General features: G+C 41.0%; 1 protein-coding gene across 3 annotated transcripts in view; it reads right to left on the bottom strand.

Moving 5' to 3' along the window:
- akt1 (v-akt murine thymoma viral oncogene homolog 1) overlaps window positions 1-21,570 on the bottom strand; it is a 37,964-nt gene extending 16,394 nt beyond the window's left edge. Inside the window, exons 1-3 of one of the 3 annotated variants that reach the window (XM_077555361.1) lie at window positions 21,298-21,570; window positions 14,778-14,924; window positions 367-495 (exon numbers count right to left, since the gene is read on the bottom strand). In XM_077555361.1, the coding sequence (XP_077411487.1) occupies window positions 367-495; window positions 14,778-14,823 (175 nt within the window). In that variant the 5' untranslated portion in view covers window positions 14,824-14,924; window positions 21,298-21,570. Of the gene's footprint in view, window positions 1-366; window positions 496-10,910; window positions 10,988-11,200; window positions 11,230-14,777; window positions 14,925-21,297 lie in introns of those variants that run through there. The other 2 variants (XM_077555360.1, XM_077555362.1) reach the window with 2 other exon arrangements.
- Window positions 21,571-25,378: the final 3,808 nt, after the last annotated feature.

Consider the following 25,378-nt stretch of genomic DNA (forward strand, 5'->3'; position numbering starts at 1 on the left):
CACGGAGTCGGCTCAACTTTGGGTAACTAAAAGTGAATTCAGTTTGAAATTTCTTCAAAATGATAAACATTTGACTGAGATTTGTGGGAAATCCCTATGAAGGCATTTTGTGATGCTGGATTGCCTCTTTGTTTTTAATGACAGGTGGTTTAATCAGACAGGTCACTGTTACACCACAATCCCATATGCATTTGGAAGTTTAAAGTCAGTTCCTAATAAAATTACTCTTTAAGTAAGGTAGACATCTGCAGCAATTATTTGTGAATGTACTAGTCGGTAACTGTTACGACAATGCAAGTATGGGGAAAATGAGCTGCCAGGAATTTTGGGGGAAATGCAGTGGTTTCATTGAAAGCAAATACTCACGTGCTACAGAGAAGTTATTTAAAGGCGTTTCCAGCTGGTCGACATCTTGCGGTCGCTCTTTGTAGCCAATGAATGTACCATCGCTCTTTAAAAGAAAATACCTTGGCCTCCAGGTCTTGATGTATTCTCCTGAAATGAGAGGGGGAAAAAGGGCATCAAAATTACGGATGAAAAATATAGCAAAATAATGAAGAAACAATTGGGCAGGCAAAAAACAATGTGCAGTATATTGTTTCTGAATGTGCAAATGCTTCTGCGGTAATTCGACGCATTGAGGCATTGTCCTCTCTCTTTGTGTTTGAATTCCCCAAGGTGCAAGCAACCCTTCCTGCAATGTGGTCATTACTATGCTGTTCTAGTGTTGGAAAAAAAATCTTGTCACCATCTTTCTTTGATTGTAGGTCAGCTGCAGGACAAATGGTTTTTAGTACAAGTCAGGACCCGTATCTTTGTCCGTCTGTCACGTATTTAATTGTCAAAGACGAAAAGGAAGGACATTTTCACTTGCTTTTCTTTTTTTAAACCATTCTTTTTCAACACAAATTTTCAATTTTAGATTTAGTGAATTTGTTCTTTTTTCATGAACTAAAACAACCTTGCTCGGGACAACAAAGTTGAATTATATCACTTTTCCACCTCTACCAGTTAAAAAAGTATCATGCCGGTAGGTAGCAGAAAAGTGGAAAACGTAGATGCATCTGACTATAGTAGAGCCTTTGTGTGACTCAGTCCACTGTTTCAGTGGTTTTGTAAACAGCAGCAATACATTTGCCAAAAGCCGGTTCGAGTTGAAGACAACATCCGTAACGTCAAGTCATGCGTGTCCATTTCCAACAAAACTCAATTTATTCTGGTGATGCTTCAGGAAATGCTGCACCAGATGTTGTGCAGATGGGGGGAAACTAGCCTACGTATCGTATCATAGCAAGGCAGCGGCACACGGTGAAGTGGGACTTGAATATTTATAAAGGAAAAGAGTAATTCATTTTTAATTATGGAGACACATATTAGCCACATGCAGAGTCGTAGCAAGCTGTCCTTAATTGCCCCATTTCCTCAAACACAGAAGTGGTGCGTGTGTGGTACAAAGAGAAACAGAGTATCTGTCAATATAAGCTTCTGTTGCCCTATTAGGCACACATTAAAATTGGTAACTGTTTCAGTTACTTGTGATATATCTCCATTTTGTATTCATTCTTAAAAATAATTTAAAAAGAAAAAAAAAAACAATTACCACAGACTGACTGTCACTTTTTAAGATTTGAACTCTTGACATCATAAAATTATGAACTTCCTCTTCCTGCATCACATTTATTTGGACCGCAGAATGACAAGAGCAAGAAACCCTAATGGGATGAAGTCCAAAAAGATTTCCAGGATGAGACGCAAGGGAACGAAAGGAAAAGGACACTTAAGCAAAGTATAGACATTCTGGCAAAGTTGACCGGAAAAGAGGTGAAGTGAAGCACTCTCTAAATGAGCTGTCAAGACTTATTGAGAAGGTGATGGCCTGAAGACAAAACATCTGCCCCACAGTCCAATATACCTTTGTCTTCAATCTGCAGCAGATGTCTCATATTTCACATCACCACACAAAACATCATTTTTCATCTGGTTTTCTGCAGACTTTGCAATGTTGCACCAAACGTATTCCATTTAGATCAGATTCACGGTGTCATCTGTCAAACTTTTGTCCTCAGGGTGTTTTCAAGATGAGGATTAATTGATCACAAGGTGGTCAAAGTGACTTCATCATGGTGTAGGCAAATAGTTGGAATCTAACATGGGTAAGAAAGAATCCATACAGTCACTAAAGTATCAGCTGTCCACCATACAACGAGTTGTCTTTCCCTGGCAATTTAGGCTCCAGCTGGTGTCTCATTCTGTGGTCAGTTTTTGGCTGACCCATATCCCCAAGTTAAAATCCATGCCAGTCCACACTGAGGACAGTATGTGCACAATGCTGACATGTCATAATGTGACACCAATATTACAAACAAAGGTAACAGGGCAGATCCAAACAACATTTTCAGTAAGTTCTTATTCACATTCTTCAAATAAACTGATGTTTACTTGTACAAATACTTTCAGCAGGGCAGAGTGATTAATGGAAAAACAAAAATCATGCTTATTTTAACTGATATTAACCCTGGAGAACCCAAGAACCCTTTTCTTCTTTGGAAAATTATGAATTATACATTAAATGACTGCTATAAGTTCACTGAACACCAAAATATATGTTTTTTCAATTTTAACCCTTTTTTTTTAACTAGCTCAGAGTTGCTAATTTATCAAAATATATATATAAAACATACTACTAGGCATTCTGCAACATGATATGAAATAGATTAACAAAAAAAACCCCACAATTTTACCATCTGATGGTTTGCTGAGAAGATGGTTTTGTTTGGACTGATTTCCAGCTCAACAAAACAGCATGTTGCCAGCCATCTTGTCACCACCACTCTGGCTCATGTAAGTGCAATATTCATCGTTCATATTCATATTCATCACTCTGGACTTTTGAAGTTAAATTTGTAAAACAAACAAAAAAAAGGTCTTTGTTATTTGAGTAGCAGATTTTTTGGGGCCAAATTTGACCCCGTGGGTTCTCCAGGGTTTTAAAATCATAATTAATAAATAATTATTTACTGATTTCAAAATCATCTATCAAAACTCGACTTTGAATATAACCTGAAAGAATAAATCAGTGAGATTTTGTATTAGCCCTGCGGAGAGTTAGACCTCTGTTAACTATGACTACAGTTGAATTTGTGGCTTGTTTATTATATGCAGGGGTGCAAACAAGCCGTGCGCCGGTGTGCATGAGGACTGGAAATTAAATATTGTGGTCCAATTCAAGTCTGTCAATGCACTTTTGCGCACTAAGAACAGGTCAGGCCATACTCAGGCAGCCTAGCTACTCATGGAGTATATCTGTTAGCTGAAGTGGCCTTAGTCACATGGACATTCTTAGAAATTAGACTAGTTGGGCTACGGGAGCTGCGCCTCAATTATGTAACTGTGATATAAATGGCAATACGGACAATTTGTCTGGTCACTATGGAGAGGCCACACACAGAACATGGGCATGAAGGAATGTAGCACTTGGGGTCGAAACTCTGAGCGTGTAGGAGCCTACATGCAGCTCAGGTGATGTTCACCTCAAATGTTCCACTGTATGTGTTAGATGTCAATTTAGGGAAGTGTAGACACACACATACACATTTTACCAGTACTGTTTGTTATGTACATAATATTCTTTTTTTTTTTTTTTTATCCCTTGTGGAATCCGTTCCAAGCCCAAAATGATTCCTGATTTGTTGAATGGTTTTCTTTTGGCTGTAGTGATACAATTTAGTGTACAAAGACTTTTGTGTTGGAGAGAAATTGTCACTGTTTTTTTTTTCTTGTACATGTTAAAAATCTTGATCCGTCATGAAACACAGCCTTTCCCACATAAAGGGTCCTGGTAATCTAGCGCATGTCGTCGTGTAAGCCTTCTGAAACGGCAACAAAAATTATCGAAAGTATTCAGCAATTTTGGCAACGTCACAAATTGTAGCCAATCAAAATGCATGGAAGCTTTCACACAGGTGATAAATCCATTTCTAGGTTATACTGTAAGTGAACGAGACACGGCTGCCCACCACTCACCGCCAAGCGATAGTACAGCATATATAGTCCACATATTGTGTTTTACAACAATACTGAACCATATTTTTCCTTTCCTATGTACCTGTGGATGAAATGGTGAAGCTTTTGGTAAAAAAATACAGCCGAATGGTGTACGTATCTCGCCAGGTACGTTCAAATGAATTGGAGCGAGCTCAGTTTTTCAATGTATCCCAAATATTTCATTTTGACCTTTATTCTGGCCTATGTCTTCTTAGTGTAGCAACCTGCGTCTTGGCTGACAATCCCATATTTGTCTTTTTATGGATTTTTAAAAAAGTGACACGGTACAACATGTATGAGGACCCTAGAACGCGATATAGACTTTCATAGATCACATCTATGCTAAATCGCCCAATGTGCAGGGGTGAGTGGCTAACCGATTTTTTGATGATTGGGTCCTAGTCGGATTCAAAAGCAACATCCCCCAACACACACCTCCCTACGTCCAAGAGGTGAATTGATTCAGAGGATTTACTGAATCAATGTTGAACTGTGAAGAGGGGAAGTTTTTGAATCGATATTGAATTGGTAGGGGAGTTTTTGCAATGCGTTGATGCATCAATATTTTTTTTCAACCCTTAATATGTCCATTACATTAGTTACTTTCTGTGTGAAACAATAGTAGACAAGGGCATAGAGGCTCTCGACAGGTGTACAGCACAGCTTCCTTTGCGACCACTAAGCTGATCACTTGACAAGAATGGAAGTAGTCTCATCCGGTAGTATGAGTAAGTCTGCAATTCTGCAGCGCAAACACCCCCCAACTCCACACCCCTCCAACGTTTCACCCACAGACTGCCTAAAAAACAAAGATGACCCTTGAGAGCTTCCTATTTACACTACTTCCCCTTCCACTTTTACTCTACTTTCCACACAGTGAGTCTCTCCTGCCATGGCATGACAAAAAGTGAGACTGTTTTTTTTAACTGTTGACTAACACAGGACAGTACTTGTCTACATTGCAGTTTCGAGATTGTGGGCTCTGTGAAAACACACACTTGTCCACATTCATCATTTAACAGGAACAATTATGATTTCAGTGCTCTACAGTAGCTTTCAAAAGGTAATGCTACATGACATGTCAGTGCTTTGCAAAGTACAGTAAATACATCCACTCTAGAGTGCAGCACAAAGTATGGAGTGCTGCTGACAATTGACAATGGATCCTATAACAACTTGAGAGCCTTCTGCTTTTAGCTCATCATTACAGTCTTCCAATAAACCACCTGTTTGTTTGTTTTTGTGTCCTCCAATACAGGAAGCTGGCCAATAGACAGAGCAACTAGCGACAATCCCTATGATGACAAGCCTGAGTGAAAAACTGCTGTGACACAGTTACGCTATGAAAAAGACAGAGCCCAAGCATTGCCAGTAAAGCATTAGTCAATGAAACTGGTTGTTTGACAGCAGAAGACAGATTTGATGCCAGAAGAAAGATGATTCAAGTAGAGGGGGCGAGAACGCTTCATTGTGTGCAAAGAACTGAGCAGAGTAGTGAGACAGATCACTACATATGTTCCCCACATATGTACAACTGCGAGCAGAGTGTGTATAAGCGGTGTGTACTCTATGTGTGTCTATGGGAGGAGCTGTCAGGGACTGATGGAGTGTCTTTACATGACAAGCAGCTGCTGAGGTCGGAGATGCGCGCTGGGCAAAGTGGAAAATAATGAACAGAGACCCACTGCCAAACAAACAGAATTCATCTTTATTTGCCAACTGCTGTACAACAGTGTGCAGAGAGCCACAACCTGCCACTGACACACCCTTCAAACCCCCAAACTGGCTCATGCCAAGGTAGGCAGGAAAAGAACAGGTTTGGCCACAGCTGCACATGAGGGCAAGTTGTCATATTTGTTTATATTATATATCCACGCTTGTGAAGAATCAGATGACCAATGCATCCATGGTCTGCAATTTTAACAGAGTTGAAATGAGGACAGACGTCAAAAGTTATTGCAAAACATCTGTGAAAAATCATTCACTACATCAAGGTTCATGAAAGGAAACTACTGTACACCAGACAGTGGACTTAAAACATCATTGATAGAAAAAGTACATGAGAGAAATGCACTTATTTAAATGCAGATTGCCTTAGTCTTTTTCTTCTATTTCATCCCTCATCGACTGCCAGAGGCAGCGGTGAACAGCACACGCAGTCACTTTACGTGCTGTTCAACACCGCCTGTGCCGGTCGTTCGGGACTCAGAACTGTAGCTACCGGTACATATGTTACTTTCAGATTAAGAGGCATTGACAATGAAGTGAAGATCAATGGACAAAGGGGGATTAATGAAGTAAAAATGTGAAGGCGGGGAAAAGGAACAGAGTTTTTGAGTCCAGTTTGGTCTGTCTTACATGACAGGAATGGCGAGGATTCATTTTCCATTTATGGAAAAAATTATTCAGGGTTTTCTGTCAAAACAATCCCAAAGTTGTCTGCATGTACAGGTGTTGACAGCCATCTGAATACCCTTCAGTAACATGTAAAGACTTTGGTAAAACACATTTATTTCATTTATTTTGATTGCGTGATGCACAAGAAAAAACATCAACTTTGAGACCGTTTGAGACGCTCTAAAATGTTTGCAATTGAAGGTCCCAAAAAATGATGGTTTTCATGTAACTGAACAATCAAAATGTTTTTATCTATCTTCAATTCAGATATGTTTCATCAAGTCAGTGTATCACCCACGAAAAGACACAACTAAATTAAGAACAATGTTGCTAATTTGTCATACGACTTCTGAAAGGATTCACGTACGCTCCTCCAAAAATACTGAAGTCCTCTCCTTGTGATGAGACAAACTACGACCGGGTGAATGTGCCCTAACACAGTGAGAGGTATCAGAGAGCATCAGACAAAATCTGGCTCTCAGTGCCCACACCCAGAGGTCGGACTTCCTGAGGGGGCTGCTGTTGGTCTTTGTCCGCGCCTGGCCATTCATGGCTTGGGGATGAGAGGGAAAGGAGCCAGTGCGAACTACACGAACACAGTATGTGTGTTTGTGTGAGTGGTGAGAATCGGATGAGGTGATGGAGGAAAGGGGGAGGTGGAGGATTAGAGAATTTAAACTCCATAGCATTGGAGGAGGGGGGTCGGTGCCTTTTGTTGTCCCCCCCTCCACAGCCACCCCGCCATCCCCTCAGCCCTTTTCTGCCGTGTTCTGCCTGTCGGCTGCAGCTGCAGCCCGCCACCAAGTGCCCTGCATCTCAATGAGCCATAGGCGGCCTGCTTCCAGAGGAGAAGAGGTCTTCCTGATGCAAGGGGTCACTATTGAGCCTAAGTAACCAGCAACTCTAGAATGCACTGGGCGCAGAGTTGTGAGTTGGGCCTCTCGCATTGCAAGAACACCCATTACTCATCCATTATCTCACTGTGCCAATAAAAGTTACTATTAGGCCCACAGGCCACAGGTTTTTAACTGTTCTCCCTCCTCTTTACATCTTTATGATATCTCACATCCTGCTTCTGAAACCACTTTGTTGGGTCTTCCTGCTCCTATGCAGCTGGATGTGGTACTTCAATGCCAGGGTTTTGGCAGCAGTATTAACAGGTTGCAGGGAAGGGCCACCCCTGCTTCTGTGTAGCCTTCTCTATCCCCTCCTTTTACCCATCTTTCTCTCCATCACTGCAGTTGCTGCTGCTACCCCAACAGGATAAAAAAGGAAGGAAGCAGGGTGGGGGCGCGAGGGAGGCTGCCCCTCTTTCTCACGCTCATAAGAAAGCCCTCGCTTCTTCTCTGTGGTGAGTGACACCTGCTGATTACCATAGAGACTGTGGGTAGTTCCCCCTGCCACAGTAGGGTTGAAAGTTGCCCCCTTTCTCTGGGTAAACAAGCAGTCTATGGATATGGTTTAACTAACCCGGTAACAGCATGCCAAATGAGAAAAGCGATTTTAAGCTAATTAGTGCATTACACTCTTAATGACAGGATGTAACACAAAAATAAGAAGTTAACGCGATGATTAAAAACTATTTCTAATATATTCAGCATGGAAAGGAAACTAATCTCTGCTGAACGCATTGGTAAAGGCGAGCAGACGAACTCTGCATAGAAAAGTAAGAGTAGGTAGGCTTGCCGTGAGAAGAGGTGAGAGGTAGAGGTGCCACCTCCCTCCTGGTCCCCCTGTGATGCACACCAACCAGCAGACAGCTGCACCCAACTAATGTATTTCTCTACACAACATTTAGCAGGAAGACTGCTTCCGATTAAAGAGAGCAGGGGGTCCCCATGCCGGCGGCCAGAAAGTTTTGGCTTCCTAGTGTGACACCCTCTGCTGCCGGACCCTGCCTACAGGGTGCCATTCCCTCCCCCCAAAAAATTCGAGACAATGCAAATACAAAATTTCATCGACTTGTGCTTGTGCAACCTGTACATTTTTCCTTTTTTAAATTAGTATTACCAAATATTTTTTCTTGCTGACATGGCAATGAACAAAGAGGATTTACCTGTAGTTTACTAAAGAGCCACCGTTTGGTCAGTCATTTGAAATTGGTTCTGATTTCGGCACAGTGCGCTGTAAAGTATGCTTACAGGCTGTTGAAACCACAGCCATAACCATAACCAAATAATTTCAACATGTAAACTACACATGCGACAGCAAATATGTGTTTGACATGGGAGCGGAAACTCATTAGCAGAACATGAGCAGAAAAATTTCACGTTTACTTATGACATGGAGCCCAGCAATAAAGGAGTAAATTGGTCCAAACATAGTCACAGTTGCCCACAGTGGATGAGTACCAAACAACAGACTCTGGTGCCCTTTTAAGAACCACGCCAAAATTGTTATACATTGTGCACCCAATGTTATATCGCACAACTATGACGTGAACTGCTATTAAGAGCCTCGAAATAGCAGGAAGTATCACATTTGCTTGGAGTCAAACTATTTTGTACCTGTGAACTTGGCATTTTTTTTTGTTTTTCAATAGCTGCAAGTGGCTTTGTAATTGTGAAATATGCAGAAAAATGCTTCACTTAGAAGTTTATCCAACAAGCCACTCTCCACCCCCAAACCCTGGGCCCACTCTGTCATGCCATCTACTGGACCACCAACAAGGTCTCGTTTGGAAAGGCGGATCGCTCGTGGGTGTCCATAAGTCGCATGACCGGCAAAGGAACCAATCAGCTGATGAGCTCCAAATCAGAGCCATGAGAAGTGAAACTGTAGCATCTCACACACAACATCTATGCACTCTTGTGAGGCGGACGGGGTCACTGAACAATGTTCTGGGAACATCACAGAGTCGCTGTTTAACTTCTGTCTCACTCTTTTGTCTGCCCCTTTATCTTTCTCTCACAATATCTAATGCTGTGAACCCTCCTTCTCCATCTCACTGTACCCCTCCCGCTTGAGTTGGAGCCAGCTGAGCTTTCTACCCAACTCCAACAGTTGTTGTGGCCTTCGTTAGTCTAACGAGGGGGCCGGCTCTTTATACTTGTCAAGAAGCAAATGAGTCAAACACACAAGGGCCAGGAAAAAGGAGAGGACAGGCAAGCGCTGTTCTGTTGAGCTTCACTGAGTTCTTGGCCACAGCACCTCCCTGGAAACTAGGGAACCCACAATCTGCATCTTTGATGTTGGATGATGCTCTGGCTTTGACAGGAACTTTAGAAAAACACACTTGCCAAAAGAAATAACACTCTGCTCCATTCTTGTGCCCACTAGAGGCCACAGGCACATTTAAAGGGTCACACTGGCAATAGGACCTCTAAATAAATAAGCAATGCACTGTGCATACATCCATATACTAAATATTAATAATAGTCTAATTCTTAGAGCTGTATTCCACATCTGTCCTTCCAAAATAGAGTGCCCAAGCCAGATAATTAACTACTGAAGAATTATGAAAAAAGAAGGAATTAAGCACGCCCTGTCTAGAACGTGGATCTCCAAACCACTCCAAGGAATATCATCTTCAACAAAGTAGTTTGACGTTTGACCAGGTCTACAAAATGTTTGTGAAGGGTTATGATTTTGTAATCAATATTGAGTGAGCAGAATGAGCATTGCACATTCGAGTGTGGTAAAAGCAAAGCTGTTACAACACCCACAAGGAGCAGCAAGGCAATTGGGTGGTACCAGCACAGTCACCCCTGTTTCAAGGCGCAACCTGTGAGGCAAGATGCTGAGGTGATGGACAGCAAGACATGGCTACCACAGGTTCACCTTCTGTGCGGTGGCTCTGGGGCAAAGGCTGCATGACAGTGATGCGACACGAAAAGCCTTGCTGTCAAGAAGTCAGGCGAACGTCCCCCAATCAAAAACGCAAAAGGTTCTGGGTGACATTTCATAGGGCACAGCTGCTCGACTGTGACAGTGTGCCAACTCACTGTTCCTGAAAGGTTGTTTGTTTAACGTCACAAGTAGACGGCCGTCACAGTTTGAACCTAGCATGTCTGAGTGCACGAGTACATTTTCAGCAACTCAGCATGACTGTTTACTTACTAGTCACTATTTCACAGCTATTTTAGTTACATTTTTACCAGTGCTTTTGATCATTCGATCTGTATATCACTTAGCTAAGTATGAAGGAGGGCAGAGAAAACAAAGGACAAACACAAGTTTTAAAGTTTTACAATCAAACCGTTGTCTTCCTCTAAAAGGACATTGCTGTTCTTTTTTCTAACAGTTTGACGCAAGAGCTATGCCAGTCATTTTCTTTAATTAAAACAACAATCAAAATTAATGAAGATTCTGCTAATGAAGGACCAGACTACTGTGCTCAACAGATCTGATCTACTGTATGTTAAGCCATTGAAAAATGGTCCGTTATGTGTCGAGTTTAAAGTTTCTAAGTTTAAGGAAGGCAAAGTGAAGGGCGATGCTACAGGTGACATTCATTCACGACAACATACCCAGAATTAAACACATTTTGGCAGAGCTTGTGACTTCGCCCTCTGCAACCAGGCCTTGGTGCGACAGATGACCGGGCCTGTCATGGTTTGTGATTAGTTGGACCCCAAAGCAGCAACAATTCGTCGGAAAACTCAAATAGTCAAATAGTACAAAAAAACTAAAGAAGCAAACAAAATTGCAAAGTATAAAAGAACAAAACCATGAAACAAAAGGTGCTACCCAATTGGGTAGGAACATAAATTACAAAGTACAAACAACTCATGAATAATGCTAGACAAAACAAACTCACTGCCACAAACAGGACGACCGGACTGCAACCCAAGACTAAAACCAGAATGCACACTGCAAACAGAGGAATGAACCAGCAACCAGCTGGTATGCTGGGGGAGCCTTAAAACAAGGAACAGATTACCAATTGCCCACAGGTGTGTACCTCCGTGCTCAGTTGCCCCACCTATGTGCCATTAAAAAATATGGAAAGCTTGCAGGAAAAAAACATACATAACTAAGACAGAACACAACAGTACCTCGCCCTCAAAGGCCGGTTGCCAAACGGCCCAAAAACATAGCCCATCAGAGCTAGTCCGGCAGGCGTCCCGGACACCAGGTGAGAGGTACCCGCAGCAGTGCTTGCACCGCCGAAACAGGAACAAGAGGCGGCTGCAGCAGTGGTTGCCCTGCGGGGAGAGGACCAGAAGGTGCCCGCAACCTCTGCGTCACCGGAACAAGACCAAAAGAAGGGCACAGAATGTGTGCCGCCGGAACAGGTTCGGGAGGTGGCCACAGGATGTGGACTGGTACCGGGCCGCAGTTGAAAGAATAAAAAACGTATTATACTTCTGGTTAGTTCATTAGCCGAGGCTTAAAAATATTTTATTTGGATAAGTGACCGGATTCGCTCTGTTTGCGACGGACTCTTGACTCATGTAAACTTGTCAAGATGCTAATTATCTCAGTCGCGTAGCGCTGATGCTAATCGACAAGTTAGCAAAATGAGTAAAAAAAACAGACCTATTTGGAAAGTTTCTTTGCAACGGAGAAAAAGCCCAGTGATGAGACAACACAGGAGATTATGACCAAGAAGAAAAAGAAAGGTGCATGGACTTCCCACGCATGATGGGCTCTGCGGCGAGCGGCTCTTAATTTATTATTCGTTATGATGAGTGAGTTATTCATGGACTTTAGATTTGTTCTGTGGTGCTTTGTTATGTTGGCGACGCCAACATATCATGCCCTCCTTAAATCTATCTATCTCTTAAATGTGCCAACTTGGCACATTAAGGAGGCCGCTGCTAATATAGTTAAATAAAAATGTGGCTTCGCATTTATTGTTACAGACTTGCTCACCATTATTGGCACCCATCAAGGTAAAGTACACAATGTGGAATACCTTCTGAAAAATAATGTATCAACTAAAATATTTTATTTTTTTTATAGAGAACTTGTATTTTATCTGAAAGACCAAATTATTTAAAAAAAAAAACACACACAATTTATAGCAATAAACAATGGGCGGGAAAAAATAGAAAACTTACAATGTGCTCTGTCACTGGTATTGGCACCCTTTCCTGTAAATAAGTATGGAAACACATTGACTCACCTTTGGGAAATCACAAATGAGAATTACCTGTTCTAAATGGTCTGTGCCCAATTGACATGAATTAACCAATGAATGACGACTTTGGTGTTTTAAAAAGCCGCCTGTTACCCCCTTTTCTTTTGTCAAAATATTGAAAACAAAGGAGCTGTCTGAGGACACCAGAAGTGCAATTATTCGCAAAACACAAGACCTCCAAAAGGTATAGAGCCATCTCCAAAGACAATTTTGTTGCTCTGTTTTAGTAGTGCATAATGTTATTAAGAAGTTTTACGAAAATGGAACTGTCAAGAACCTCCATGGATGTGGGGTGGAAGAGAGAAATTGATGACAGAAGTCTTCAACGGTTGGTGCGAATGGTGGAAAAAACACCACATTATACATCCAAAGACCTGAAAGCCAACCTGAAATGGTTTGGGATCATGGTTTCAAGAAGTACCATAAGCTACACACCGAACCAAAAATAGGGCTTCATGGGGAAGACCATTCCTGAGACAGACATAAAAAAAGAATGGCTAACCTTTGCCAAGGAGTACCTGGACAAGCCACAATTCTTTTGGGAAAATGTTCTGTGGACGGATCAAACAAAAATAGAGCTTTTACATAGTGGATTTGCGTTTGTTGTTGTAGCCTTTTATTAATCAGCCGCCGAACAGCCAAGCATCCCCGCGTCAACCCACTGGGTTGCCGGTCGGCGAAAGTTGTGGACTTGTATAAACCGGTCCGTGGTGGGAAAAAAGTTGGGGACCACTGAATTAGGAGACACATGGAGCCAACCGCAAAGACTCACAGTGGAGTGTAAAACTGTGTTTTTCTAAAACTCTGGGCGTCTCTCTACATTTTAGTGTAGATGGTAAATCACTATCTTTTTATTATCTTCATTACAACTATTATATGGCAACACATATTTTAAGACATTCAAAATGTAATGTTCAATAACTTATATAGTCAGCAACCAACCCAACAGCAGTTCTGGTACGGCGTTCCAAAAAATGTTCTTGTGACCTTCTCCATCATCTAATCCCCTGAGCCCAAGCCACGGTTTTACCTACTTACAGGAAAAGCCTGGTTCTTTGGCCCAGGGCCTTAAGAGTCATCACTGGTCTCAGACAGTTTGCTTATCACATTTACTGTTGCCTCTGGTGGTGGTGGTGGTGGACTCTGAGAGACAGCTGTGGTTTGAGGACTGAGATAGTGCGCACACATAAAGCACTCAAAAGTCAGCAGGTATGTGAGGAATGCCTCTTCAACCAAACAACGGGACTAACACCCGCCACACCACACTGCTGTGTCTGAGCAGTTCATTGAAGCCCACAGGAGACTGGATGGCTATTTACATTTTAAGCATTCAGTAATTATTCGAGTTGGAATTGTTTTAACACTCATGTATAATACTCGGCAGTTGCCTAAGTTGAGGTGAAAATGACTTTTTGTGAAATATTTAATGCGGGTCGAAGATCGTGTAAATGATCCCTGCAACGTCCAAAAAATGTTGCAATAAGAACCAAGAAAGAAATGTCTTTCAGTTTTAACTTGATATAAAGCATTTTATACGCAATACACAATTATGTTATACTCTCTTCCAGCTTAGTTACAAATGAGGTTTGATATAACTGCTAAATTGTTCGACTGTCTTGTCTCAAAATATTTGTTCAGAAGAGGTTTCTGAGCATCAGCTTCCTCTACTTTGTTTATTGTTTAACCGCTACTTTGTTGGATTTGGACACCTGGGACAGTTTCTAGTAAATGTGTGGATATATTCTGCCACTGAATTGCAACTGTGTAAGTGCTATCAATTGAAGGTTATCATCCCAGGATATTTTATAAGCATATCATAACCAAAGTTATTTACAAAAGTACAACAGTAGTAGTAAAACACCTTAAGTTTAAGATTGTACAATCCAGACAAACATTTAAAGTAGCACCAAACTTCACCAGCATATCATGTGAGACTTTTTTGCGACACTGATTCCGAACGAAAGGCCAGTGGCAAGAACAGGATAGAAAAACATAAGAATTTCTAGAAATATGCTAAACTTCCAATTAAAAAAATGAAGACACCAGCATCCCTCCTAAGAGAGTTTTTTTTTTTTCAATGAATGTTCAAAAATGTGATTTGTGAAGTACAACAATCTGTCACATATTATGTAGTTGTCTTTAAAATTAAGACTGTGTTAGAGGAACTTCTGTACTAAGGATAATAAACAATTAACATGAACATGTATGAACTGCATATTACATAAAACCAACATTTAAAATGTATTTGTACCTCTCTTATGCAGCCATCCCTCCTTGACAATCACCACATTGGTCATGTTGGTGGACAGGGTAGAGGATCCAGGATTTCCACAGGGAGGGTCACTTCGCTTTCCCAAGTTCTCTTCACTTTACGCCAGCACACGAGGCCCGTGGTTATCTATTAGTTGGAAAAAGGTAAAAATTAGCCCTCTATTGGAGGTGGAACATTTTTTCCACTGGTCTGAATATTAACCCTCGGGTCAACTCAGAAGACAAGCAATGAGACCCAGGAGCTGGTGCAGTAAAAGACATACCTTCCGTGTTCCCGAAAAAGAACAGTTCTTGACAGATGACTGCGTGACGTGACTATTTACAAAGGAAGGGTTTGGCTGACTGAAAAAATAATAAATAGCTTTAGTCCAAGAATGTCAACAACTTTTACCTGCCGTATCTGTGAGTGTTGTTGTTTTTACTCATGGCTGACCTATGGCGCAAGCACGCAGAAATGCTGCTGGAACTCGTCCAGACAAACTGCCTGCCTGATGTGAGCATAACAGCCAAAGTAACTGACGCATATGACGCACTTTACTCTGCTAAGTGCAGTGCAAACTTCCGTATGCAATTAGGTAATAGCAGAGGTCTTACCTGCTCACACTCAAGAATGATTTTATAATATAAGGACAGGCGGGTTGGCTATATAACATTTGGGTATACAAGCACAACCTGATAGATATTTAATACAAGAGCAGTACATCAAAAATCTCTTAGCAGACTAGTTGTGATTTTCACAGTGGATGATTGTTTCACAAGATGTTTATTACGTAGACTCAATTAAGAAAATATGACAAATCAGAAATGAAAAGAGATGGACATATTTTATGGTGACCCAAATTAAAAACTGATTCGTGTTCAATGCAAAATAAATAAATAAATAAAAATCTCTTTAGCGACAGACACAGAATACTTATGACTCCTAATGTGGCAGGTTACAATAATAAACAAACATACCGCAAAATAAGTACTTCTGAATTAATGTTCAGATGATGGACTGATGGATAATGCCTTTGTAAAGGCATACCATAGTTTTCAATATACTATCACTAACATGTTAATCGATTGTTTAGTTGTAGCAAACGTGTTGTGCAGTGATTGTACAGTATATAAAATAAGCAACAATTCCAGCACTTCCCAATGTCCAGTGATTACAAATATTCAAATTTGCGAGGCTACTATGACAAACCAATTGACCTTTCCCTCCATTTACCTCTTAAATACAGCTTTGAACGCAGGACAGGAGAAATAGAAGGGATCAATTTCCCGACTTGTTCACACAAATGTCACACACTGCACCAGGCGATCTCTGCCCTTCCACTGAAATCAATTTGTCTGCCGCCTCTCCATCAGAGTAAATCCATCAAAAGAGCTCTGTGTGAGCGGCCTCAGCCAGCCTACTGCCAGGGACAATAACAGGAAGTGGATGTGACTATTGACAGACTACGAATCATATCAGTACAGCACTGGGCTCAAATAAATGTCTCACTGAGCGAGGTGATAAACACACATTTTACTGTTGTTGTGCTCACTCATATCAATGAGCAAAAAGAGTTTGGGGGTTATTTAATTATCTGTGTTTTTTGTTATTGCAGTGAGGTTGTGTTTCACAAACGATGATAAGATCTTGGTGTAGCAACGTGACAAGTTTTCTACAAAAAAACATGGAATGACCACTTAAAACACTTCATAACAAATACATGATCAGGAAACCAATTGATTAGTAGAGTACAGTACAACCACTTACTCTACTAGCCACACTGCTCTTCTCACAAATAATATTCAATTTGCGCTATTTAAATCGAGTTTTTAGGCCATGTGGCGCAGTTAGAAACGTCAGCGTGAAACGACAATTTGAAAGGAGTCGACTTGGAGAACACCTTGGAATTCCAGCCTGTATGATCTTATTTATAGATATTTTTAGCTCAACTTGTCAGTTAATCCAAGCAGAGGTTTGCCAAGTAGCAGACTGAATGGAAATTTAGTTGGGGCACATAGAACATATTGTAAAGATTTATGGGGGGTTGATAACCCCCTTTAAACAGAAGATTAATGTCTTTTGTTTTTACATTGCTCACAAAGTAATGTTTCGTGGGCCTGTCAGCCAATCATCAGTGTATTTCTTGTGCAGTCAAATCGTCACTGGGGTTAGGCAGTCAATGGCGTGCCTGTATAGTGAATGCGGGCACGCGATTGGCTGTGGCATGCCATTGACTGCGTAACCTGAAATACAGAAGTGGACTTGCTATGCAAAATTACATTTTAAGCAGAACGGCTCATTATTTTGTGCTGAAACAAGGCTACAACAATATGGAGGCACTTTTAATACCATGAATATTTTGACATCTTTAATTGCGTGTTTTTTTCCCCTTCCTCCCATCAATGTCATCTGGCTGGCAAATGCAATCGGCAGAAAGCCAATTTTGGCCTGCGGAACACTCGGTGTTGACCCATGTTATAGGAGATATTCGATATTGTATAAAATCGTTCCATAAAAGGGCAATTTTTACCCCACACACAAAATGATCAATTTCTCCAGAACAAATAATTATTCCATTTTCTAAATTCTTGGTGCGTTAGACTCTAGTGGAGGCAGCTATTACAAACAGATTCTAAATTTTTCACTAGAAATAGACCAATGTTTTTCTTTTTTCAGGACCAATACCAACAATGATTAATCGTAGCCAAGGAGGCCGATAACCAATATTTAGAGCCGATATTCGTTTTTCAGAGAAAGGAAAAAAAAATATTGCATCAAAATAAAAATAAAAAAAACAATACAAATTCAAACTTCTAGCTTTGTTGAAATGTCTTAAAGGATATGATTTTTGAACAACTTTTCAGATATGCAAAATATTGAAGCTGATTTTTTTGTAATCTTAGGCAGTAAAATAAAAAATAAAACTGTAACAAAAAGTTATGGAAGCTCACAGGGTCATACCGTAGCCAGCTACAGTTTTCTAAAGTATTTTCTCTCTCCAAAATCTCAAAAATAACTGAAATGTTAAATTTTTACATATCTTTGTTTTATTTTCAAACAAAAGCAAAAGGTGCAGAGAGTTCCCAGGTTCAGCAGCATCTCTTAAAAAGTGAAAACTGAAATAGTCCCCTGAGGTTAACACATTTTTAAATTGACATTTTTTTAATGTCGCCGCAGCCGAAAAAGCAACACATGCACAAGAGCGGCTCTGGAGCCACAACAGAGTACTGCTGTTTTAATGGGAGCGACCTGTTGCTACTGCGGCCTGTGTGGAAAAAAATGGGCTGCTGCCAGCGCTGCAGCCACTGAATGAACCCAGTACCCTGACAGCGGGTCACATGGTCCTCAGGCCTCTGCGCCGCCACCGCCTGCCTGCCTTACGGTCACTGCGGCTTTTAATCATTCATCTTTCTGGCTCCAGCTCTGGGGGCCAACTCATTCAATGCAAATCAGTGTCATGAAGCAAAGATCCCACAGACATAGAAACACACACAATGCATCTGTGACTTGAACTAGCAAGGACAGTCACAAGTCTTTATGGCAGGAGGAAGAAATTCAGGCCAACCCCACCACACTACTTCCTTCATCACAGATCAATGGTCGTAAACTTGTTTATGCTCTATTTTCTGCTCCTGCTGTGGCAGGCAAGAGTCAGTGGCTGGTTTACAGTTACAAAACGTATACGCTTTTACTCAAGTATTTACAACATTTGAAGTGAGACCATCCATCACGCACACTTGGTAATGGGAAATGGATCCTACAGTGACAGTCGTAATGGTTGGTCATATAGAGAGTGTTAAGTTCCTCATTGAAGTTCCCTGAACATACTTTACAAATGAAAATTACTCAGAAGTCAAGTTTAACCTTTAAAGCCGAATGTCCCTAAAGTCATAAGGGTAGTAGCATAGTGACAAAAGTCATACACTCGTCCCAGTCCTGGCTGCTCAATACAATGTCTCGCCAGAACGGAATGTACGCTGAAAATGGAAGAATGTTGACACATTATGTGAAGAGACTCCTCTCCAACAACAATGCTTTCAGCATTTTGGTGTCACCAAATCATAGCCAGCCTTTGAGATAACTCATACTGTTTGTTACGATACCTTTGAGGATGGTAGAAATATAAACGAATTAAAGCAACAGACTTTGTTTGAGAACATACAGTAATGAGTGGCCAAGGTGAAGGCTAGCATTCCTTAATTTATCTCTGTAAGGCCACAGCAAAAGCTACATTGATTTGCAGTAAATTTCCATTGAGATAGGCTTTCCTATTGTTGAGTGAAATTTATGATGTGTTGATTTTATTATTTGAACACAGCGATTTTACGTGCAACTGGCCATGGTTCATTTTGTGAAATCATATACTGTACCTAGGTTTTGTACTTGGGAAGAAGAAAAAAAGTTAATTTTTCCAGTTACGAGGGGTTTGGCGAATGCATGTATGAAACTTGCGGAGTTCAATCCCCACAACAAGGTTAAGAACCACAGTTTTACACATATTCTGTATTCATTACAGTAAAGTTAACTTCAGTTATGCTACACTTCAGTCAGCAAAGCTAAAGGTGAGTAGCTCATTTATTTTTTCAGTTTTCATAATATTAAAATATTACTTAATCTACCTGTATGGTTGATAAAGGCATTGGGACTCCACAGGTTTGATCTTGGGACAGATTTAAATACAATTTTCTGGTTAAATTGACAACCTGTAGAAGAATTGTTTGTAAATATGAACAAATCCAAGATGGACCGTCAATACTGAGAAGACTGGAACGATCATTTTCTACAACTTATATGCACTTTAACTAGCATCCCTCCACTCTAAGTCTGGAGTGTCCTGAAGAGCTTCACATACCTCTATTTACAAAGATTCCGTAATGAATCTTTATTCCTGACCTGGTTGTAAATGTGAGCAAGATCAATTGAAGAACTTTTATCGGTGCCTCAGGCTGCAATGTTCTCAGAGGGCCCTCACAAACTGAAGAAGGGTACGTACGCTCGTGACGCCAACAGTGGGCGGCCATTGTGAGATGCGTATCCTTCTCAATGATAAGGTCTCAACTCCTGTGGCGCAATGGGACACAATACGTCTGACTGTGCACAGGGACAAAATTTCTAACAGCATTCCGCAGATTCTGCATGCGCCTGATGGCACATTTGCGTCAGAGCACAGGGATTGGGTGGGAGGCGGCTGATATCTTCTAAATAGAACAGGCAGCGCCAAACAGTCACCGGCTACATCATTACGCCGACGTGTTGTGTCTTCCGCTGGTCATATGGCAAGGCCCCATGTGCACAGGACAGACGTAGTCTCATGACCAGCAAAAACATTCCGACATAAAGGCGTAAAAGGGTATAACGTGCCTGGGGATGTTGTACTCTGAGAAGGCAAATAGGAAACCAAATGTTGGTCATTGAAACGTTTCACTGTTACCATCACATGTTATACATTACTGCTATTATGTATATAGAGCAAAAGTTAGCTGTCATGACAACATAATGTGCATATGTAACAGACAGTACAATAAGGATTCACACAGCTTTTCCTTGGCCAAATACAAGTAAGTGTTTCCAGTAACCGTTAAGCTGTGGTACATATTTACACACATATGGAGGCTACATATTCAAAAATAACCTTGCACTTAAAAGGCATCTAGCACCTTAATAGGTAGCGTGCTATAAACAAGACTTAAGCTGTGTTGCAATAGTAAAATAAAAAATACAATAAAAACTGCCCACAATACAGTCAAATAGCTATAAGTAAGCACATAATCCAAAATTCAAACAATTTTTAAGTTTTTGAACGCAACAATAATATTCAAGCCTTTTCATGAACTCCAAATGGCAGTGGGGAGTCTAAACGGTGGCAATACTTCCTATGTGGTGATTAGAAGTTAAGATAATAAGAAAATAGCACGACTGCTGTCAACAAGTTAAATAGCAGCACATTGTTGCGATTGTTTACAAGTAAAAATGAGCGCATTGTTAAAAGTGGGTGTTGGAGCAGAGCAACAACAAGCTAAGAAAGCTAATGTTATGTGTGGCCCGTGCATTATAAAAGCGTAAACGGTGTTCATAACAATGAATGGGCCGCTCTCTTGTTGATCTCATTAGTTTTCCCTCGTGGACTATTAAAGTGCTATACCAGCAGCATTTTGAATGTAGAAGAGGGGCACAGTTTAAGTTACAAGTGGGCCTGAGGGCTACGTTTCAAAAAGTAGTCATTGTCAGAAAGCAAACATCTGAAGAGACGTTCAATTGCTTGTGGAAAATACAGTACAGTACACCCTTACAGTTCGCTTTCGAGACTCGCGTGCCTCCCTGACTTTAAAGTAACTTTTACAGCCAACGGGTCGGGAAAGTAGTACATTCCATGCTTGCATTAAGCGACAGAAAGGATTTGGGGCCTAGCAGGGCAGCTCGGGTGAGAATAACCGCATCCCATGTAAGTACAATGGGGACATACCCTGACTAGCTGTCGACCTCTTATAGTTAACCATGCGAACGAAACGCGAACATTTACCTGGACAGGAATTCAACAATGTGTCCGTCTCATTCTAGTGAGCTGATTCGGCGGCACTTTAAGTTGATAAGTCCTTCAACAATCTGGACAAAAGTGCTCTCATTTACTCCGTTTCTCTTGCCTTTCTTCCACTACACCTCCCAAACGCGCTGTCTGCAATGCCTCTGTGGCAGTCTGCTCTGCCGGGTCCTAGAGCCGACGGGTCGCAAGCAAACAGTGCCGTCGAAAATCCAGTGTTTTGAGAGGGGCGTCTGGTGTGCGTGTGTGTGGCCTCGATGAACTTTGACGTCCTCTGTGTGGGATTGCAGTTTACACAATAATTAGCTTCCGCACAAAAGGATGAACGTTGCCCCCTGCCCTAGACAATCAAGACCAGCATACCATATTACGGAAGGGGAAGTGTTGTTTTTGTTTATTTATTTTTGGTCATTTTGAAGACGTGCTCAATTACTCACGCTCAGTACTTGTTTTTTTTTTTGACCGAAAAAAGGGCTTTTGCTATAAGTAACATACTGATTCGACTTCTTCAGCGAAAGTAAAAAAAACATTTATTTTTTTTTAAGTGCATATTGTAACTAAGTACAAAAGTAAAGAGTATAAATAAAATTTTCACTGGAACAATGAAAGCTTTTTTTCTTTTAAACCAAAACAATGTGTTCCCATGCTCAGCTTTGTTGTGACCTGTCAAACCACAAATGCAAAAATTAGTTGATGATAATCGCCCAAAAAATCTACCTTAACACTGAGTTTTTTTCTGATTATATGGAAATTTGGGGAATGTCGTAGGCTGGTGACTTTTGGGTCACAAAAGACAACAAATTTACTAGAATAACTATTAGAGATGGCAGATGACATCATCAAGCAATTGTCCCAAAGACAGCTATGAATTGGGAATATCTTGCTTTTCCAAATCTGCAAGGAAGGGGAGAACAACAAAACTCCACAAAGGAAGGCCGGAGATTTGATTGAAATTTGAAATCCAAATCCTTTCTCATTTTAGTAGTAATCCTGTTAAGTATCGTTTTTCAGTTTTCACTTCATTCTATTTAACAAAAGCATTTGGATATGATTCTATTTGGATACTTTTCATAATGCTGTGTGGTCTGTGTTTCATTTATCTCACACTTCTCATCTTGATGCAACAATTCAAAAATGTTTAGTTTGCGTGTCCAGGAAAAATATCCAGACAGCTGGAACTACTGATTTGCAGCATTTGAAATGAATCTAAGTGACCATCAGACCATCAAACAGTTGCAGATGGATCTTTATTGATTAGCATGTAGGTTAGCCTAAAGCAGTATTGATATATGCAAATCATACTTGTCTTACTTTTTTGTCTGCAAGATATTGGAAAGCATGACAAAGTGGAGGTATTATTTTGAATCATCCAACTTTCCAGTTGGTCAGTTGCACCAATTTCACGGCCTATTTAACCTCAACCTTAACATTTCCAGTCTAAAATGTAAAGATTAAAACCCAAAGTCATCACCCGAGAGCAGTTGTTGATCTATGACTGTTTTAGTTCCTGGCCGCTGTGGAGTAAGCCTTTGCCAAAAAAGAAGGGGGGAAAAAACATGCTTTTATTTCAGAGTCGCTGCGAGGTAGAAATGGTTCCTGGCATTTCCTAACAAAGCCACGAGCCATGAAGTGAGGTTCAGAATCAAATATAACCAACTGCTCTTACTCTGGCAGCAGTGTGTCCCACTAAACTTGACTCAACTGCATATTTACTCTACAACTATGCAAACTCTTTCCCCTCAATTCACTCTACTTTTTTTTCACACTTTACAAACTGTGTCCAAGCAAAAGATTAGTGTTATTTTTATATCTTGCAACGCGTTAGAATGTGCACACTCGTGTATTTTCAACTGCAGCAGTCGAAGTGGGACAGGTACAGGCAGGCCAGTGCAATTGGTTGAAGGTGGTAACAGATACTTTCTCACGTGTATTAAGCCCTCAGATGACTTCAAATGCTGTTAACCCCTAAAAGCAATTAGATTAGTTTGGAAACCTATGAATTTGAATACTAGTCTAAACATGACATTCTGGTTTATATTACATTTGTGAAATATGAGTTATGAAGCAAAATCCAGCCATTTTTATCCATCTCAGGGGTGGCCATTTTGCCACTAGCTGTCGACTGAAGATGACATCAATGTTGCTCAAGTGTCAGATAACGACCAATCACAGCTCAGTTTCAAAGAACAGGTCAGCTGTGATTGGTCGTTACCTGAGCCCCGAAAAACTGTGGTGTCATCCTCAGTTGACACCAATTGGCAAAATGGCCGCCCCCTGAGATGGATAAAAACGGCTGGATTTTGCTTCATAACTCATATTCCACAAATGTAATATTAGAATGTCATGTTTAGACTAGTGAGGTCACATATAACATATAATTGTCACGAAATGTTCAAGATTGACTTCCACTTTAACGTATACTGCATTTCTCTTGTCATTTTTTTGGGGTGGAAAATTATTTGGAAGACATGTTCTACAAATTGCTCTTCTATTTGTATCTGAAAATAGCTGAACTTCAGGTTACTTTTTAATTAGCGATCATTCTGCGATTGTTGATATTTAACAGGTTTAACAATTCCGATTTCAGCCTCACACACACCCAACACATCAAGACTTTTACAAACATACTACAATCCAGCCTTTGTTCGTTTGATCAGAGAAACGGAGAACTCTACAATTAAAATCTGATTATCGTATTTTTTTTATCCCACATTATAGGGGTAACGTTTGGCATTTGGAAAAATATACGTACTTCTTTAACTGCACACTGCCGGGTACGTTTTTGTTTTCTCTTTAGAATTTTTGAGAGACTTCAAAAGAGTTGTTCATGCATGACATGAAACAAAAAGCCAGCATGTCGGGTGACATCTCAGGGTACCTCACGAGACCTCTGTTCAGTGAGAAGCAAAGTATTTGGAAGTTAAGTGAAGTGAATGTTTGTTTGAGGAGCGGAGAATATCTGTGTCCTGCCAGACAAAAATGATTGCAATGAAGCAGCAGTAAGCCGGGTGTTGACCGTTTGGTAGCCACGAGGATGAGTAAGCACACTGAAGTTTAAAGAGTCATTCAAGTCCAGTTGACATGTTGATGTAGCAGCTAGCGCTAGCCAGCTAGGCGTCGTCACTTGTTTTCAGGAAATAAAGTAACGTCTCATCACTAAAATTGTACCAACTAGTTGCTCCTGTAGTAATGAAGTTATGGACGAAGGAACAGGCACTTTCTATGTTCATTATTTGTAACATGCAGCGTCCCTGTTTGACCTTTAGAGGTTCCTCTCGGCACTGTATTTGGTAAACAGCATCACTGGAACAGGATAGTAGAGCCAGCTGCTGGTGTATACACAAGGGCCTCTGCCCTCAGCCTTTTCTGTTGTCATTTCCCTGCTTTGTCACTCGGACTGTCATGGGTTTGACTTGCCAAGCTGCTCCTGTCATGCAAGCAAGGAAGACTGAGGGTATCCTGTATCTTTTGCTGTTGATATTCAGTGGTGCACTTTGCCTCCTCCCTATCCTCCTCCTCGCCTGTCTCTGCTCCAGCGATGTCGGTCAAGCCTTGTTGTTCTCCAGGTTCAATGCGAGTAACATGAGATGCATTTACAGAGTTTCACTGTGTAGTTGATGAGTTCAATAAATGTCTAACTTGAAGAACAATTTGATGCCCTTGTATACTTGCAGTTCACAGAATGTGACACATTGCATCACTTGTGCCTCCTCTAGTCCAAACACGGCATTCTGATTAATATTATGTTTGTGGAAGATGAATTAAGCAGCAGAATCCACTTGTTTTTACCCATCTCAGGGGGCGGCCATTTTGCCACTTGTTGTCGACTGAAAATGAAATCACAGTGGTTGTGTGCAAATTCATAGGGTGGTCGTGAATCGGTGGGGAGAATGCTTTGAAGACCCTCTCAATTCCACTGGGATGCCTTCCAGTGAGGAGGGCAAAGTCTGGGGACTCAGGTGGGCTCTTCTATCCTCTGGGGTTGAAATTGCAGAGGTGGTTAAAAAGCCCTTGGTGGTAAGGGCCCAAGGGTGATTGAGATCCGCCCGGAGATCCTAAAGGC

Source organism: Vanacampus margaritifer, chromosome 1 (assembly GCF_051991255.1).
Source record: "Vanacampus margaritifer isolate UIUO_Vmar chromosome 1, RoL_Vmar_1.0, whole genome shotgun sequence".
NCBI classification, from domain to species: domain Eukaryota; kingdom Metazoa; phylum Chordata; class Actinopteri; order Syngnathiformes; family Syngnathidae; genus Vanacampus; species Vanacampus margaritifer.